General features: G+C 43.1%; 1 protein-coding gene across 2 annotated transcripts; it reads left to right on the forward strand.

Moving 5' to 3' along the window:
• The first annotated feature begins 2,642 nt into the window (after nt 1–2,642).
• GORASP2 (golgi reassembly stacking protein 2) lies at nt 2,643–18,321 on the forward strand. 2 transcript variants are annotated; one of them, XM_086465431.1, is made up of 10 exons: nt 2,643–2,706; nt 10,820–10,900; nt 11,677–11,880; nt 12,293–12,379; nt 12,840–12,970; nt 13,566–13,698; nt 13,822–13,945; nt 14,312–14,398; nt 16,441–16,536; nt 17,270–18,321. In XM_086465431.1, the coding sequence occupies exons 1-10, from the start codon at nt 2,644–2,646 to the stop codon at nt 17,587–17,589; spliced, it is 1,326 nt and encodes a 441-aa protein (XP_086321557.1). In that variant the 5' UTR covers nt 2,643; the 3' UTR covers nt 17,590–18,321. The 2 variants fall into 2 exon arrangements, with proteins under 2 accessions (XP_086321557.1, XP_086321558.1); XM_086465432.1 differs by having other exon boundaries at nt 17,369–18,321.
• Nucleotides 18,322–19,468: the final 1,147 nt, after the last annotated feature.

Here is a 19,468-nt window from a genome sequence, read left to right on the forward strand (position 1 = left end):
ATTGTGTGAAAGACTGGTATTCACATCAGGGATTTTCAAGCACATATTCATCAAAACAGCAAAACACAGTTACTCTTTGTTTCCAGTGGTGGTGGACAGAAGTATCAAATTTGGGGTAACAGTCACCTTTTTTTCACAATGAAACCAAAGTTCAGGTATTTTCCTTACAATCTTTAATGACATGGGAAAGAGCCTTTAAGAGGTATTTTACAGGGTGTTTCACTGTCATATAGTACTCATGTTACGGTAACTTCTGCTGAGAGATAACTTGTTAAGGATGAGGTATGCAACACGCTGAAGTGAGGATTTAGTATCTTCAATGTGGCACACAAGCCATTATTACACCTGATGCAACATAAAGTCTGAGTAGGAAATGCCTACCATTAATGACATGTTTATCAGCTCCAGAGCCACCCACCTCTTCATAATCTGTGGGGAAACAGAATTGTCACTGAAATTTACTGTGTGGTCTAAAAATGCTCTGGAATTTATGGGGCTTTGGCTGGGGAGAGAAGCAACCTGTTGCAGTGTTGCTGGAGTCGTGGGTTATTTCTTAACATAAGAATAGTAATTCAAGAGTCTTCTAGTCCGGAGGCAAGGTAATGAAACTGAATATACCATGGAGAAGTCTTGACCAAATGAAGGTTTTCACCCATAGATCTGTTCTCAACAAAGGAGGGGCTGGCATCACAGAGCCAGTCAGCCAGCAGGACAACATCTGGCTAGCATCTGCCTCATGGCCACAGAAAACCTACAAGCAATCCACAAAACTGACAGCACCTACCTAGCAGCAGCAGGAGTGGTGTCATGCAGGAGCCACTCTCCCAGAAGAGAGCAAAAGAATGGCTGTGGATGGTAGTTTGCCATCAGCTATGGATTCTTTAGGAAGCTTTGGATGCAGGGTGGTGAATCACAGCTGCTGTCCCTGGGTCACACTGTGTTATACTGCTGTCTATCACTAACCTCTAATAGCAGGAGAGAGGTGAATATGGCTGGGATTTTCTTCCCAAATCTAAATGGCATGTGCATGGAAGCATAAGATCTGCTCAAGCTGGCATAGCTTTTAGCCTTTTTTGTGTGACTTTTACTTTATCAGCTCACTGTAACAAGTTTCTTGTACTGTATTAAGAGCAGAGAAATTCTTGTAAGGTATATTTTGCTTATGTATTATTCACTTTGCCTGATTACTTTGTATTGCTGCCTCTGGGAGTTGATTTCTTCTTGTAATGATGAGCAGAGGCACTGCAGGTGAGCAGTGGTGTGAGCACACCTGAACTGGTGTGCAGGCATGATCCATAACTGACCACGCCTGACCAGAGTGCCTGGAGGAACACTGGCTGTCTGCTTTGGTGGAAACATCTGGGCACAGAGGGGTGGCCAAGGACGGGAGGGGTCAGTTGTCTCTGCAGGCAGCGCTGGGGTATATCCCAAGCACAGTGCATTATTTTAATTTTAACACTAGGACACTGTGATAAGACAGAGGGAAATGAGTCCAAAAGAAGTGAGGTACGCTAATCTGAATTTCCTCTCTGTGCTCAGCTGAGGGTCTTTAACGCTGTGCTCCAGTTCAGTAACAAACGGCGTTCCTGTGTTGCCGGAAGCGGCCAACGACGGCAGCACTCGTCAAAGAGGTCACCCCTCTCTGAGACCTGTGGTACCAGAACCAGGAGCCACAGGTTCGCACGGGCAGGCTGCCCAAAAGCTTCACGCGGAGCCTTCCGGGCACAAAGGACTCTCAGGGAGAAAGAGATTGTCTAAACCTCAGATCCATAACGCTCCCTGATAAACCACCGTCCACCTTCCTCCAGCTACGCCGCGGCGTCAGGTTGGCTCCGGGCTGGCTTTTAGCGCTGGGTGTGTGGAGCGTTTCCCCAGCTGGAGGCTCTCCCCGCAGGAACAATCCCGAGAACGGACATCTGTCCCGACAGGCGGCGCATCCGCAGTGAGAACCGACCCCGCTATCCTTCTAACGCCCGCGAGGGGGCGCACGCCGCGAAACGGGTGAGCTCCTAACGCCCCCCGGGCTGCTCCGCACCGGCGCGCGAAGCCTCTCGCTTCAGCTGCGGCTGCCGGGGGGTTTCCCGCGCCCTCGGCAATCCCGAAGCTTCTGTCTGGGTTGGAAGCACCTGATCAGCTCCGTCGCACGGACAAGCCCGGCGTTCGGGGCTGGCCGAAATTTCGGTTTACCTGGCGCTCCACGGGGAGCGGTAGCATTAGGGAGGCCAGCAGAAGGTATGACCTGCCCCAGCCTGCCCTCCTTCCTGTTCTGTGCACCCATGTACTGTACGTTATTAATATAATTAACACTAACACACGTTAATTAGCTGTTCCTCTCTAGCACCGCCGCCGCTTCCCGGGCCGGGGAGCCGGGGCGGGCAGACGCACGCCCTCAGCCGCCAGGGGGCGCCGCCGCGCCAGAGACGAGCGGGAGGCTCGTGGGCCACGGCGGCCACCGTACGATCTCGCCTCCTCCCGGCGTCGGGGGGTGCCCGGCAGGGGGCGCTGCGGCGCGGCCTCCCGGCATGCCCCGCGCGCGGCTTTCGCCCGCCCTTCCCGAGCCGGGCGGGAGGGGGAGGGCGAGTGCCACGTCCCTGGTGTGTGGGGCTTTGTGCGGGAACAGCGCCGCCGCCGCCCGCCCCAGCCATGGGCGCCTCGCAGAGCGTCGAGATCCCCGGCGGGGGCACCGAGGGCTACCACGTCCTGCGGGTAAGGGCGGCGGGGAGGCGGGCGTCTGCCCCGGTGGCCATAAGGTCGGCAGCGGCCCTCGGGCCCGGCGGCCTCTCCCTCCGTGGGTCCGCGCTTGAGTGGCCCGAGGAGCTCCCCGGGCCGGCGGCGGCCGGGGCTCCCGTTGCCCGCGTCCTGGCCGCCGGGGCGGCTCGTGGCAGCGGTGAAATCCACGGCGGGGTCCGCGGTGCGGGCTGCTTTTCCTGGCGGAGCGGGGAGGCGGGCTGCCGCGCTGCCCTCCGCTTGGGGCTCGTCGGGCGCCCCGCCAGTCGGGCTGGGCTCCGCGCTGCCGCCGCCGCCCGGGGCTCGGCCTCGCCGCCCGGGGCTGCCCGCGGCCTGCGCCCGGTCCCGGCGGCGGCAGCGCGGGCGGGCTCCCGGCCGCCTCTCCCCGCCTGGAGGGCTCCGGGCGGCCTGGGCTGTGCCGTGAGGTTGCGCTGTCTGCGCCTCGGTGTGTAGGCAGGCCGGGAGGGACGGTGCGTGGGAGGTGATGCTGCTGTTCGCGCAGCCTTTGAGGGCAAGGCTGCTTCTCCTCTGGGAAGCGCGGTCGGCACGCTGGCTTGCGCCCGTCCGACCGAGCTGCAGGGTAAGCGCTGCAACCCTGCCGGTGCCTGCCTTGGGTAACGTGTCAGGCTCGGTCTCGGTCGTTGCATCATGGTCTGAACTACAGCTGCTTCACCCCTCGACAGTGGTTCCAGGGGTGTTGGATCAAGGTATTTAAATGACAGGCGTCATGCCTGCTAGAGCTGCATTCATAGTGAAGGCAATGCTGCTATTTTTCGTAGTTACCTAGCTTTTTGTTCACGCTGCGGCCACAAAAACTTGGTTTTGTGTGCAGCAAAATGTTTTGGTAGGCTGCATAAAGGTCTTGTGAGCAGCCTTTTGGAAGTCCTTTCTTTAGCGTGTGTTTCACGTTCAGTGAGCAGAATGGTGCCTGGTTGTGTCCTTGAATCTGACGCACTGGGTGGTACAAGTAACTTTGCTGGAGTTACTAAGAGCCTTGCCCACACCATAGCACTTTTGCCACAGTAGCTAGAGCATGGGTACGCTTACTGCAGACACCGTGCCAGGCTAGTTTTTTGTTGGCATCAGACCTCCTTGGATCAGCTCTCTATCTAGAGCTAGCCCCGCGTTTTAAACCTGCGAAAGAGCACAAGACCTCAACTCGAATGAAGTAGTACTTCCTTAGTTGGTCTAGCTTGCTAGCAGTGAGCTACAACTATGTGTAGAATACCGTGGTGAAAAAAGATGAGATCATCTTTCAAGTGTTAAAAAATGCTGCTGTAATGCTTTTGAGAAGCAAATGTTGACACTGATAAAATCCAAACGATCGTCTGATAAAATTTACATATAGGCTGAAGTCATAGTGGTCTTTGTTTCTCCCTTTTAATGTTACTAATACATGACAATCTATTTTGTCTTTTCCTTCCCCTACCCCCCAAAAAAACAGTTTTGCAGTTTGGTAGAAGTGACAGACTTTTTCTTAGCCTGCTATAGTGTAAATATTATGTGGTTTTTACTTTTGAGGGTTGTAAAATCAGGAAGTACTATGGAGTTAGAATATCAGTTATGTCAAATTTGTTAGTTTATACCGTTTGATTAAAGCATGTTAGTAAACTGAGATGCATCTCTTCTATGAAGTATAGTCTACTCGGGGTTTTTTTTTGTAATCTCACTTGAAAATAGCACCTTTTGTTTCCATTTAGGCATCATTTGGTTGTAATGTTTTTGCTCTCACTGGAAGTGGCAGCGTTTGAGTACCAGTCCTTGTAAATGTAATTGGTAGGTGCACATTAAGGAAGTTGATTTCTGAGAGGACAGCGATGTTTACATTAAATGCAGGAAAGGACCTGCCTGTTGTCCTGAACAGACTGATGTGTCTATTTTTCACTGCCTTACCTTCTTGCTGGTATCTTTAGATGCCACAACAATTAGCAATTTTATTTTTTTTTATGTGAACAGGCGTCTTAAATAGCATCGTGATCCCAGTCTAACAGGAATTAGACCTGTGCTTATATGTGGTTGGGAGTGTAGATTCAGAGTAGAGAAAAATTCTGAAGTTTTACAGTTACAATTTGGGATGTTTATATTGAAATGCATGTGGCATACAAGTGACTAGAATTTTCCTCTGTATTTTTTCCACTTGGTGGAATTTTCCGGTTGGTATTCTGTAGTATTTGTTACAGACAGGCGTGTTCGGCTCGCGCTGTTAGAGGAGCTCTCCACAAATGCTCTCTCTACATGGACTGACCTTTGGTAGAACTTGGGGTCGAGCAATGCTGGTGTTTTGTTCTGATTTATTCTCAAGAAGACTTTCTGAGCTCAGTGTTTTAGATAAATGAGAATGGTGAAAGGAAAACTGCAATAGTCTTTGTGTTACAGATCTGATTCAGATAAGGTAAGATTTCTTTATAATGCCAAACTTCTGTAAATAGTATATAGTGGTCATTTTTAAGATTTCATTAGTTGTTGGAAAACTAGAGAAATGTCAGAAAATCTTCTCAATTATTGGAAGAATTTGTTTGGGTAGGGCAGATAAATGAAAAATATGTATTAGAAGGCCATGAAACAAACAAGTTAACGCTGTTCAGAATGATGGTAGGAGCCAAGTACAAGTTGCAGAGCGGTGCACAAACTGAGACTGTTGCAAGTCACGGGTGTCTTACAGTGACTTTTAGACTGTACACATTGTCTTCCTGCAAAACTGATAGTGAGTTTCTTGCTCTGCTCGCTTGAAACAGGAGCAGAAGTATATACAACAAGTGAACAATACCATCATTAATTTCTGACATAATTTTTGCAGATTACTTAAACCTTTTTGGCTACTTCTGATAACACTCAGTGCAATATTGCTTTCATTGTGAGCTTTATTATCAGTGCACTTGTAACAGGAAATAGGAATGCTCCAGAAGCGCCGTGGAAGGAAAGTGATTTTGTCATGTGCATACTTGACAGGGAAAGTTGCTGTGGTTTTCACTGTTGGGGTTTCTAGACTTTGAAATCTAGCCTTTATTTTTTTAAGAGGGAGAGAAAGTTACAAACTTTTGTTGCCCTAGTCTCTTCATAGGTAGGCCTGATAATTAGTCATTTGTTTGAAACAATTCTTTGGAATACATTTTTATTCATCATACGTGCTTTTGGAGTCACCAGCGTTGCAGGTATTTAAAAGAGGTGTAGATGTGGTGCTTAGGGAGATGGTTTAGTGTTGCATTTGGCAGTGCGAGGTTAATGGTTGGACTCAATGATCTTAAAGGTCTTTTGCAACCTAAACGATTCTATGTAAGAATTTTTATCTACAAGAGATGTGTATGCTAGTGTGTTATATGCTGTTCTCCTTAAAAGATACTGAACAGCAGTGCCCAAACTTTAAATTTCTAACTTTTACTTGAGTGCTTCGGTTTGTTGTAGTAGAGATACAAACACATTGCCGTAAAGAGATGACTTATTTTTAAGGCAGGCTCACGTTTTAAAAGCCTGAGTTAAATTCTCTGTGCTAAAATAAAATTTGATGCTATGTATAGGGCATCTATTTTCTTACAAAAAGCTTATAAAGCTTTTTCTCTTGAAAACTGGGTGTTTCATAAGGAAATTCAATATAGTTACAGTGTAATGCGTTAATAGCTGACAGAAATAAAATAGTTTCTGTCAGACCTAACAGGAATTGCTTATATGTGATACATAATGAAATATTATTGCCAATTACAGAGTGGGTGGAAGAACTACAAAAAAGCTTCTTTCAGCACTTTGTTGGTAATAAGAAACGCTTCCTAATATTTACTTTATGTGAGGAAAGAAAAAAAGCTGCAGAACTTCTGCTCCTTGAAGCTGTGTGTTTAGTGCTTGAAGCTAAGCTTCTGGGTGTTTAAGTGGATGCTAGTATGTTATCTGACTTTGAAAAGTGGTGAGAGCCTTCATCTGCCTCAGGACATCAGGGTTTCCATGGCTAATTCCATTTACGGTAGCACTGCTCACTTGGGGCTTAAATTTGTGACCATTGTGTTGCTGAGCAGCCTTATTATAATGTGTAGGCATGGTGATAGTGTTGGGAAAGGTGTTCAGCAAAGAGAAAGTTTATATATTTACTGAAAAAGTCTTTTTAGTAATGCAGATTAAAATTATTGTCTTGACCTTGAAACCTTTTCCCTGTTTAATTCTTGACAGTGAATTAAAAGTGAAATAATTAGTGTGTAATCTATGTACTCAGCAGCCCTGCTGTCATCTCTGTGAGAAACTGAAGTCCTGCAGCACTGTACGAGGCTGAAAGAGTCATACAGCCCTTTTCTGCCTCCTGACATTCATCATTCTTGATAGACGTTTTCTTTGCTTGCTCCTAAAAAGCTCCAGTGGTGGCAGTCCTACAGCTTTTCTGGGTAGTCTGTCCCGCTGTTTTTCTCTACTGTTGGCAAGTCATGGCATTTACCCACAGGTGTCTGTAACTTAGATGGCTGAAGTAACAGCTGGCTTTGAGAATTAGGCTTCCCAAGCTGCCATGGATGGTATCTTGCCTGTAGTGGCATCTGTTGTAAATGGTGTTACTTGATTATTTCTGAGTCCGTATTCAATTACAGAGGCAAGTTACTGGATACCTACTTGGGGCATATGGCAAAGCTGCACAGTGACAGATTGCTCAGGAGGCCTGAAGTTTATGTACATATACAGGGAATCTTTATTTCCATCATTAATGAGAAGGTTTTTGTGCCTTTGTATTTCCTAAGGTCCTCGGTTACCCTTTGTTGCTGTAGTTCCCGGAAGAGAGCCATGGCCACGGAGCTTTGAGCAGAGCGCTGTCTTGTGCATTTGGCGCTGTGTGATGGTGATGAGTTGTGCAGGTAGCTGGCTGAAAATAAGGTGGTGTGACATAAAAACTGTGTGGGGTCAGTGTGATTGTGGTGCAGGGCTGAGTGTGTCGCTTCGCTAAGAGAGGAGACTTTTAATCTGGGATCAACTCAGAACTTCTGTTTTGCATTTCTGGGATGCCAGGCATAAAAATGCTTTTCCGTCAGTGACACTGGGACAAACAAGCTGGGGAAATAGGAACCTTTTTGTGACTGAACCTGTGCATGGCAGCTTGGGGAAACATGATGACAGAAGAGGTGCAGCTGCATGCTTCTGATGTGTGTGCATGATAGATGCAACTGTAAGAGCTTGATTTCTTTTAGATACAGCTTCCTGGTAGTTTTTACATGCCCGCTTAGAAACGAACCATGCAGAGATGTTCAGGGTTGTGATGGATTTGGGGAAAGGTGTGCAACATCTGAAGATACTTTCTGCAAACTAGTCATTTGAAACTTGGAAACTTACAGTCCTTTCATCAGTTTGGGGCAGACTCTAAATAATTTACTTAGAATACCAAATCTATACATCCCAGGTGTCAGCAAGCATGACATTGGTGGATGCTGAACACATGTAATTCTCATTTATTGTAGGTGCTTATTCTCATTTGAAAAGATTACCGTATTAAATACTGATCACTATTGGTTCACAGTGTTCAGGATGTAATCTATTGAAGGTCGTGGGGGAGGTATATTGTGTCAGGGTGCAGGGGTTTTGTTGTTTGTGAGGTTTTTTTAATAAGTTTGTTTGGAAATGGAGGAAAATCTCTGAAGTGGACCATGTCAGGACTGCTTTTGCAGCTGTCCTACTGGCGGAATGAAGCCTGGCCTTTCATAAATTCAAGGCCATGACATATATCCAGTCCTAACAATCTGTTGTGTTATCCAAATAAATCTATCAGTTTGCTGGATTTACTGATATTTAGTGATGAGGTTTAGAAAGGTGCGTTGTCTTTAAAATTCTTGTTTTCCCCATAACTTCTGAAACCATCTGCTGATTTCATTTTGGTACAAAGCCTTTATGTTGTGCTCATTAAAAACACAGAATAAAAGTTCTTATATGTCACATGCAATAGGTGGTGGAATGAGAGAGAGAGGCTATTAAAGTCTTTTCATGTCACCTCCCTAGAGGGCAGAGCAACAAACAGCACAAGCTCATCCTATGTTTGCTACTAGAAAAACCACATCAGAGGAGAGGATGTTTTGAATGACTTAATTACAAGAGAAATTTCAAGCCTGAGAGTGCAATTATGAAGCATATCTATAGGAAACCAGAGTTCTTTAATTCTGCTTTCATGAAGCTTTGTTTAACCTTTCTTTGGCAGGAAGGCCCCAAGTACCCAACCTAGTAAGTAAATGCTTTCTACCTGTGAGAAGAATAATTCATATAGTGCATTTCAGCCTCTCTTTGGCTTTTCTCATAAGCTAAACTTTCTGTTTGTGGAGGCTGTTCTGAGGTGGCTCTACATTATTGAAAGTTTTAATACCTGCAGTTGAAAATGAGCTCTAGGGACAGTCCACTAATGTCAAAGCAGCATCCACGACGTATCCCGGAGTTCCTGTGCGGCTAGTGTCAGAGGGTCTGGTACGTGGAGCTTAGCTTGTCCTTCTGCCCCATTACCTGGTGCGCAGCTTGCTGTCTGATCTCTAGTTATTCTTGGCGAGAGGCATCTTGAACTGACAGATTGAGTAAGTAACACAGAGGCAGTAGTTTGGGTCTAGTTAGTGGGACTGCAGGTTACTTTGGTGACTGGGAGCTGTGGTTCTGTGCAGTTAATACTCTCCCTCTCTGCCAAGTGTCTGTACCCACAGTTGTAGGAAATTGTTTCCAAGGAGCATGCAGGCATCTTGAAGAGACACTTCTGGAGACACACTTCCAGTTCTAGTTGGAAATGATAAATGTGGCATTTGGGGATGTTATTGCTGCCTCTGTTTTCTGTTACTTTGGGATGATGGTGGTTTCATACTTTTTTAGTGCTTCACAAATCTTGGACAGCAATCTCTGTGTGTGATGTGACTCTGGAATTACTGATTCCAGATTATTTTTTCTTTAATGAATGTTTAGGTTATGTGACACTAATGTTCCAAGCTACTGGCATCTATTAGAGAAAGCTGCCCACAAGTAATCTGAATTTTTTCCAAGCTCTGATTTTGTGAGTGTATTGGTCAGAGATAAGTAGACTCTAAGAGGACAGTTTTAGTAGTAATAAAGATTATTTTTTTCCATATTAGAATATTTTGTTCTAGATGAGTCATATTAAGAAAACTCAATTCCTGCAGAATCAGACAAGTATTGAATAAACTGGCAGATTTGTACCAGTTCTGTCAGATGGAATAACACGTCATGTAAGAAGCCACACTGTAAAGGGTAATGCTTTCTAGATCTTTTTGGAAGATGAATGTAGCACATAAAAGAAAAAGCCAGTGGGTAAAATGAATCAACTTGCAAATAAAGGTAGGTAGTCGTTACTACAAAGGCTGTAGGAAAAATCTGGTAGCCATATTGGAGTTACTTTTGTCTGTCAACAACGTGTGTAATAGTGAAAAAACAACGCTGGCAAAATGTCTCTCAGTTACAAATTACAGTTTAATTTGGAATTAAAAGCATGCTTTAAGCTTCTGGGAGCAATACGTATCCAATACTTAGGCCTTGTCCTAGTGGAGTGCTTGAATTATTTGAGCTGTCATGGCTGCAAAATCACACTGTGTCCCTCTTCTTGCAGCTTGTTGATATGTTAGTGAGTCATTGGTTGTACAGATGCCCTCTATGTCTCATGAATGTCAACAGGTGATGTTTAATCATGAGAGAGCACCCCATGTTTACACAGATGTGACTCTTCTTTTCCTCTAGTAAGTGTAAGATAAATAGCAAGGTCTAACGTTGGTACTTCTGTGGAAAGATACTGCGTTTTAACCAAATTTTTCAGAATTTAAGCTTGTCCTTTGACCATAATCTCCTGTATTGAAATAAATATCTACAATTTGTCTGCTGCAACTGTTGAGCAGTGCTTGTCCCAGGGAGTGGCTACTGGTGTGTCTTCCTCAATAATTTATAAATTACTGATTCTTTTTAAAGGTTTCTTTTTTTTTTTTTTTTCCCAAGGGAGATATTTTTTTTGTTCTAAAAGTTTCTATTTGAACATTAAAAATCATACATATAAACATCAGTAGCTTTTAGAACTACAGTTTACACAAGTAGAAATATAGGTCTAATCTATGAATCGGCATTGGTACGCTTTTGCTAAATTCTTGTTTAACTTTGTTAGGTACAAGAAAACTCACCGGGGCATAGAGCTGGATTGGAGCCGTTCTTTGATTTTATCGTGTCCATTAACGGTTCAAGATTGGTAAGTGTTGCTGTTTTATAACTCTGAATATAAACGATATGTTGAGAATCTTATTTTTATAGGTAGACCAATGCATTTGTTTTATTTAAAAGTATATAATGTATTTATCCTTAGTTTAAAATGAGAAAGACTAACTGCATCAGAAATTAATTTCCTTCATCTCTATCAAAAATTTAGCCAGAGAATAAGGATGCAGACAGACAGGCATGCTCTCTGCAGACACCTGCGCCAGCAGAGGATAGTACTACCCACTGATCCACCGCTAGCTGCTCGCGTTAGTGCCCCCCTCGTTCTGTCCATAAAACTGCTTGTGTGAGAACCTGCAAACTCATTTTGGACAAAACAGGCTGATGGGAAGAGCTGTTGTCAAAGCTGTTAGCTGGGCAGGAATCACGGGAGAACATTTTCATGCAGAGCTGTAGTGAGACAACAAGACATCGTAGCAGTGGAAAAGAACAGCTGTGGGCAAGCTCTACCACCAGTACAGCTGGATTCAGGAAAGCCTCTGAAAAGCTGCAAGGTGCATCGTACCACAGGTTTAATTAAAGTCCTTTTGTGTTTGGAAGGCATGACCTGTTGCTCTGAAGCCCCAGGTTTTCGCTAGAGCTGTATTCTGGAATTGTGAAGGGACTGAAAGCTTGCTGTAAAATAGCTGTGGGTACATATTCTGATGATGGACAGCGTTTATAGGACCTTTGAAATGCAAAAGTAGTGCTATAGGACTGGATGCTTGCTGTGTTAAACGCTAAACCAAGGTCTTGTTTGAACATTCACAGAATAAAGACAATGACACCCTCAAGGACCTGTTGAAAGCAAATGTTGAAAAGCCTGTAAAAATGCTGGTGTACAGTAGCAAAACACTGGAACTGAGAGAAACGTCAGTGACCCCCAGCAACATGTGGGGTGGGCAGGGCCTGCTGGGCGTCAGCATTCGTTTCTGCAGCTTTGATGGGGCCAATGAAAATGTGTGGCATGTTTTGGTACGTACGGACTTCGCAGTGTTTTTCTTGCTGTTGCTTTTTAAAACTTACCTTTTTACTGAAAAGTAACTTGCAAGGGGGTACACAAGCCATGAGATAAAATTGGTGTGTTTTCTCTTCATTGATTTTGGGCTTGGAAGGACTTTTAGACTAGAACTGTGTGTCTGAGTATATTATCAAATCTTGTATTTAAAGCAGTGGGTTTGTACAATACTTAGAGCTCCTTGTAACAGTGTCAAAGAGAATGTCACCTGGCGACTGTTTCAATAGTTCAGTGACTGTTCTACTAATTGAGTTGAAAACTTGACCAGTTTGTCTGTCTGACTGAAAACGTGTGTGAAGTGCCCATCTAACTGTTGTGGTACACCCTGGCAGTTACGTAGTGTTTTGTAACTTTCTATCTTAAAACTAGGAGGTGGAACCAAATTCACCTGCTGCACTAGCTGGACTTAGACCTCATAGTGACTATATCATTGGAGCAGATGCTGTCATGAATGAGGTAAGTATATAAAAATAAGATTTTTATATTTCTTAAACTAAAAAAAAAAAACAAACCAAACGATTGTACCAGGGCAGTTTGAAACATGCACAGTTCTGTCTGTGTTCAGTGCTAATGGAAGTGAGTTAATGCAGAGGAAGGAGCTCTGACATGGTCCCTTTTCTTTGTGGAAATAAAAACTGCTCTTAAATACCTTCGTGAAGTCAGATAAAAACTTTTTTGTACTCTTAATATTAGTATTTCAAGTAGCAGATTTGAAATCTGGGTTATGCCACATGTCTTCTGAGTTGTGCTAGCAAAGCACGTTTTAAAGTCAACCTTGTGATAAAAGAGCAGCACTGCATCATGTAGCAGTTACCAGGTTCTGTTACAGAAAGTTAGGACTAGGAAGATAATAATTCTAATGTCAAATGCTAAAATAAGGACAAGAAAGCCCTTATTCATTTTTATCTTTTTGCAGTCTGAAGACCTCTTTTCCCTTATTGAAACGCATGAAGCAAAGCCATTAAAACTTTTTGTGTACAACACAGACACAGATAATTGTCGAGAAGTGGTTATTACTCCAAATTCTGCCTGGGGTGGAGAAGGCAGGTAAGGACACAATGTGTTACAGGAGCATGGGACAACTTTCTTAAGCACTAGCCCAAGAGCTGCTTGCTTAAGTTTTCTGCAAAAACAGGAAGAGAGTTGTTATGTCAAAGGTGTTTCTGCTATAATAAATTACATATTTACTTGAAACTCAGGTTTACTTGCTGATGGGGGGTGTGTGTTTACCCAGTAAATTACCTAGTGCAAAAATGCACAAAGTGCAACAGTCTCTTTCTGAATTCGGCTTCGGATAGTCATTGGGCTGTACTGTGCTCCTGAAGCACGGCGCAGTGGCCGCGGGTAACAGCTGTGAGTTGAATTCCAAGCTATGTAGCTGATAGCACTGCTTGGTTTAAATAACAATGAAATTTATTTTGTGCTAAATGTTTATTGCTAAGAGCTACAGAATTTCCTTTCAGTTGTCTCGTATTGATTATTTCTCCACAGAAAATGAGGCAACATTTGAGGGGGGAGGGGAAAGATGTACAGAACTTACCTTGAAACTTGTTGGCATCTTGAGTCGTTCAAGCGTTGGTTGCTGTGGAGTCTGTAGTTGTAAAGTCACTTTGCTGACTTCTAAATGTTCGTATTTTAAAAGCCTAGGATGTGGCATTGGTTATGGATATTTACATAGGATACCTACACGCCCGTTTGAAGAAGGAAAAAAAATTTCTCTCCCGGGACAGTTGCCTAGTCCATCTCTCAGTCCCCTCAAAGATGGCTTCACAGAGGTGAGTTGTCACTTCTTTGGCTTGGTAAAAATGGATTATGATATTATATCGCCTTTCTGCTTCTATCGGTTCCTGTGGAAACAAACCCTAATGATGTAACTTTCTTTTTTTCCTTTCAATAAGGTTCAGCTGTCATCAGTTAATCCCTCAGTCACGTTACCCCCTGGGTCAGCAGGCCTTGAACAGAGTCTTTCAGGACTTTCTATTAGTTCACCCTCAACTACTGTCAGTAATGTTCTCAGTACAGGTTAGTATGGAAGTAGCTGCCTTCTGAAATGGATGGGATTTATGACTTGTTTTGCATTCACAGATGTTTCTGTCAATTTAATAGAAGGCAGAGGAGACAATAAAATTTTCTCTTCCCCAGACTTTTCTCAACAGCAAAGACTAGGGTACTGTAGTTGTGCCCTACTTGCTTACAAAGTAATTGCAAACAACCCCTGTCAGAAATACGGTGTGTATTATTTAGAATACTATTTTTCTTCATTGACATTTTATGGTTGAGGCAAATTGTAATTCTCCTGTAAGCCATTATTTATTTGTACTCCTTGAGGATGGGAGCTGAAGTGGTGTCTGCTTAAAACCAAGGTTGTTTTCCTGTGTGTTCCACCAGGTGTTCCAACAGTTCCGTTATTACCGCCACAAGTCAGTCAGTCCCTTACCTCTGTGCCACCAGTTAACCCAGCAACTACATTGCCAGGTGAGTAGGTAAAATTTCTTAAAACATTCCTGAAACAAAAATCTTAAGGGAGCAAGAGCAGAGAGCTCTTTTCTGCTGCTTTTTGAGGGGCGGGAGGGTATAACTTCACACAACTTACACATTTCATGCTAAAAGTCTCTATACCACCTCTACAACATTAAGAATTTTTTCTTGTTAGAGTTACGGCTGCAGCACAGGGACCGAGTTGGCAACAAAGTTTACAGTCATTGACCTTTTGGGGCCCCTGCACAATAGATGCAGCGTTCAGGATTTCTCGGGAACCTAGTGGCTTTGCTATTTGCAGCATTTCTTGAGTTGATATACTGTTACTTTCCATAGTTCTTGAATTGTAGGTTGCAAAATACTGCTACAAATAACTTCACAGTGTCTGGTCTGTCCTTTGCACTCAAGCATCACTACAGAAGAAGGGTCTGAGAAGGCATGTCTTGCCTCTTTCTGCGGTCCTTTCATCCATAAAACCTCCGTTTTAGGAAACTCCTTTTTAATACTCAGCTTAATCATTATTTCTAGTATAAATAGAGGGCTAACTATAGAACTGTATGTTGCGGCTACTGTTTCTGAATTATTTAGTAGTTTAAACTGGAATGACAGAAGTAAGAGTCTGTCTACGAAGCGGTGTGCATGACTTCCTGATAATAACTAACACGCCAAGCACCAGTATTCCAGAATTACTCACGGTGGGTGAGGTGAGGATTGTACAGGATTTTGCTGTGCGATTAGTGCGCTGGTACAGGACTCAGTCATGCGTTCTGAAACACCGAAGGAATTGTGTTATATGTTTTGTATGGTACGAGACAGGTAGATAAAGGTGTGTCCAAAAATTTTAAGTAATGCTTGGAGGTACTCTCCCTAGCATAGAACAATATGTAGTAGAGCTAAGTGCGTGCAGACAAGGCCAGTGAACTTTAATGTTGTACTGCTTAGAGAAAACAGCAAACTAAGTTGTTCAGCATCTGTTAATGTCCTCTCTGCCCCAGCCCCCTATCCACCCCTTCCCCAAAATCTGCAAATACAAATTTTCCTTTCACCTCATTCTCTGAATAGTATTGCTTTTTTGAAAGATATTAGACTATTTCTTGCCATTTGCATGGCCATACTAGTGAAATTGTAAGTATTAAGCATCCAGGAGGTTTAAAATTTGAGTGAATTTGTGTCAAGTTCAGCTCTTCGCAGATTTTAAAAAAAAGTTCAAACCGAAGTTGCTTGCAGCTGAGCTGAAAGCTCTTTGAGTTAGATTATGTCAGCCTTTGTGGCTAATGAATTCACAGGTGGGTGAAGATAACTGGGTTTTAACCAAAATCTGTGTGCAGTGGTCTTTCTTTAAGACTTTTCTCCTCTCATCATATTACTGTAGTATCAACAATTTATTTCAGAATAAACCTTGTCTGAGGTAAACACAAAGTAGGAATAGAGCCCTTCTAAGACAGGAAATTCAGGAGCGGAAATATGTTCCGTAGCAAACACAGTGATAGAAAGCTGTGTGTTGTGTTCTTCGTGTGTTACTCTTGCTTTTAGTCCCTCCTGACTTTGAAAGTTATGTCTTGCTTTTTCTAGAAATCTTTGTGTTTCTCTCTAGTTACGAACTAAGTAGAAAAGACTAATAATAGAGTAGTCAATATTAGAGATCAGAACTACTATGTATTTCATCCTATTATTATCTTCTGCCATTCAAATTAGGAATGGAGGGCTTCTGGTCAGTGCTGCAGTGAAATAACTGCCTTTGTTAAAAGCTGAACTTGCAATGCAAACCTACCAATTCATTGAAATAAGATTCTGCTTCCCTCAGAAAAATCTGAAAGGTTGGGATGATGTATTTGCTAGCTTGGACTTCCTGCAATAGGTTTCTGGTTTCACTGTGCAACTTAAAAGCTGAAACTGAGGTGGATTTGCATTCTTATATGTAAAAATGATAATCAAGATGTAAAGCAATATGAAATAACTTTAAATGATCAAGAAGATTGCAGAAACAGGAAAAAAACAATTTTAAGTTTTCAGCTATAACTCTTCCACTCTTCTCTTAGGTCTCATGCCGTTACCAGCAGGGCTTCCCAACCTGACTGATCTGTCCAAACTTAATTTACCTGCACCACACATTGTTCCAGAAATCATACAGCCTGGTACGTGCTTCTGCAAACTGAAACACTGTCATAAGATGTCTCTCCTTGACTATCCCTGATGTTCATTTGGAGCCATCTGGTGGAGTCCTGAAGAGGATAAACTGAACGTTTGCCTGAGATGAGAGTTGATGGTAGTGCCCAGATTAGGTAGACATGGAATATGTCTTTTGGTAAACTAATTCTAAACCTGTGTCTGTGTTTAGTTGTTTCATCTTGTATTACCTGATTCATGGTCTCAAAAGAGATTGTGGCAAGAATGAAAGTATGTAGTTTTATGGGTAGAAGAAAATATGAGGTGTTTCCTTGCATGCTAGGAGAGGAGATCAAAGCACCCTGATTGAACGCCAAAAGTATGAAGTGGAAGCTTATATGGAATAAGATTCTTGTTAACTTCTTGTTTCTGTCGATGTCAGTGAATGCCAGAAAAATCTAACCGTCAGTATTAATGCATTAAATACCTAGTCCTCTGGGGAGGCGGAAGCAAACGGGAGTTTATTCTGAAATCTGAACAGTACTGGGCTTGAAACTAGCTTGCTGAGTCAGTGCTGCACATATATCATGCTCACTAAGTTCAAAAAGCTTCCTTCTCTCCCAGAGTAAACAGGAGATTAGAGAAAGTAAAGATGTTAAACAAGTGGAGAATCTCTGTGGTCGGTGGTATGCAGCAGCTCACTGCCTTTCCTTTTCTTCTCCTCTTTTTTTTTTTTTTTTTTTTCTTCCTCTCTTTCCTTAGGTTTGCCATCCCTTCCCTCCTTGCCGCCTCTGAACCTAATGGGAATACCACCTCTATCAATGCCACCCAAATGTGTTCCTCTGCTTCCTTTGGTCACAGAGGCATCTACAGTGCCTACAGATTTGCTTCCCTCCATTACTCAAGCCGGAAGCTTTTCCGTCGACCCTGGCGCTGCTGTAAATGTAGAACAGACCCCTATGCTCACCTTGGATAGCGCTACCCCGACCTCTAAGGCAACTATCATTGACAGATCAAGTGAATCCTCTACAGTTCATGAGAAGACATCTGGAGTCACAGATACACAAGCTTCTGAATCGTAACTCCGGATCTCTCTGTTGGATTGGCTTGGTATTTATTTAGCCATGGGATACATATTTGAAGAGCAAGCTATCATTAATTTCATACTAGTTTGTACTTAATCTTTAGGAGTCCTGTAAATAATATGGAGGTATAATAAAAATAAAAGGGTGTTTATAAAGTGTGTGTGGTGGGAGGCGAGGGAGAGTACTTGTATGTAACCAAAAAGAAAAGTCAAGCTGGTAAATAGAATTCCACTGCCAAACTTTGGAGGTGTATGTTTTTAATATAGGCTGACAGCCTTAGCCTGCTAGGCCTGTCCTTGCTTACAATTAGCAATTTTTGCTTCTGATAGAAATGAAGCATTTCTTGCGTGTGACATTTACATACCGTAGTTCTTGTTCTTTGCGAGTATCTTGTTACTACAGTGGGGATGAGAATGTTTGGTGTGAGTCGTAAATTTTAACACTGCAAAACTTCCACCTAAAGGTATTTCTATTAAACTTGCTGAGTGACCTGTTAACTGACATCTCGTTATTCAGCTTGTACACAAATCTTTATTTTTAAGCTCTTGAGAGATGCTCAAGCCATGTTTTGTGACTGCTGCTGCGTTGTTTCATATACCCACTGTAAAATGGCATTTGGAAGGGAATACAGGAAATGTTAAATGTAGCACAGGATTTGGCACTTCATGACTACTGTAAGACAAATTAATGGATTAAGCATACATACAGCAATAAATTCCTGGAATTTTATCCTTTGTGTGACAAAATAGCACATTTATTCTCATTTAACTGCTTTTAGCTCAGCTGTCTCTAGCACAGATCCATGAAAGGACTCTCCTCCAGAGGAACGGATCCAAGAGGGAATGCCAGACTACTTGATGGCAGGCAGGATCAGCACTAGCGGTTAGATCCGTTGCAGCAATGAGTCATGAAATCTGGCTGCATGTGATTCATACTTGGCTTTTGAAATTGATGTTCAGGATGACAATTGCAGATTAACTGTACATGATACACTTGCATCAGCTGTGGTATGTGGTCCAGGTGATCGCCTTTGCTCCTGGTATTAGGTACAGCTGATGTGAAAAACTTCTGTACTACTCCAGTCCTTGTGTGCTACTGGGGTTTCGTTTATATATGTTTGCTACAGGCATATGCGAACTGTAGCCATAACATCAGCAGGCTGGAGCTACAGTCGGTCTCAACAGCTACATGATCCCTCTTGGCAATGTAGTGTGCCTGATCGCTGTTTGGAATAGTAGTTGCATCTCGCTGCTGATGATAATGTCTCAAAGAATTAGTTCAAGTGGAAGCCTTATCTGATACCTCTTGTCCTGTCACATTTTTATTGCTCAAGTATTTCTTTCCTCTGCCCCACTACTGCATTTCCTCATCACCTGTTGTGTCAAAAGCCTGTGTCGGACAGAACCCAAATACTTCATTTTCACACTGTGAGTGGTTTCTTCTCTCAATTGCTTGGAGTGTGAAATCCCTCTGCCTTGTTAAGTAGGGGACTCCCTGTTTCTCAGAATGTATTTTTTGATTTACCTTTGTAAATCCAGTGTCACATACCTCAGAATTAAACCTTGGCATGAGAAGGATGTTCCTCTTTTCTTTGCTGTGTAAGAGAAAGTATGCTAGTATTGAGCTTCATAAAGCTTCACAAGTCTAACAGTCCTTCCTGACACACTTGCACAGGTAGTCGTTATTGTTTTCCTTTTCTAACACAAGAACAGTAGAAATAGAAGTTTGGTCACATACCAAATGTAGAGCAATTGCTGTTTGTAATCAAATGTGTTGAACTAGAATCTTGGGGTAGTGGGTGTTTTTGTTTGTTTTTACAGCGTGGCACAGTGTCCGTTAGTGTCACATCTGAACTTAGCTGGCCTGTTTCTGTGCT

This window comes from Leptosomus discolor, chromosome 5 (genome assembly GCF_034619465.1).
Source record: "Leptosomus discolor isolate bLepDis1 chromosome 5, bLepDis1.hap2, whole genome shotgun sequence".
NCBI classification, from domain to species: domain Eukaryota; kingdom Metazoa; phylum Chordata; class Aves; order Leptosomiformes; family Leptosomidae; genus Leptosomus; species Leptosomus discolor.

Excerpts from the sequence above, each read along its gene's own strand:
- GORASP2 (XM_086465431.1), top strand. The coding sequence starts at position 2,644 with ATGGGCGCCTCGCAGAGCGTCGAGATCCCCGGCGGGGGCACCGAGGGC. Across the intron at positions 12,380-12,839 it reads CAGATGCTGTCATGAATGAG|TCTGAAGACCTCTTTTCCCT; the intron begins GTAAGTATATAA and ends ATCTTTTTGCAG. Across the intron at positions 12,971-13,565 it reads GCCTGGGGTGGAGAAGGCAG|CCTAGGATGTGGCATTGGTT; the intron begins GTAAGGACACAA and ends GTATTTTAAAAG.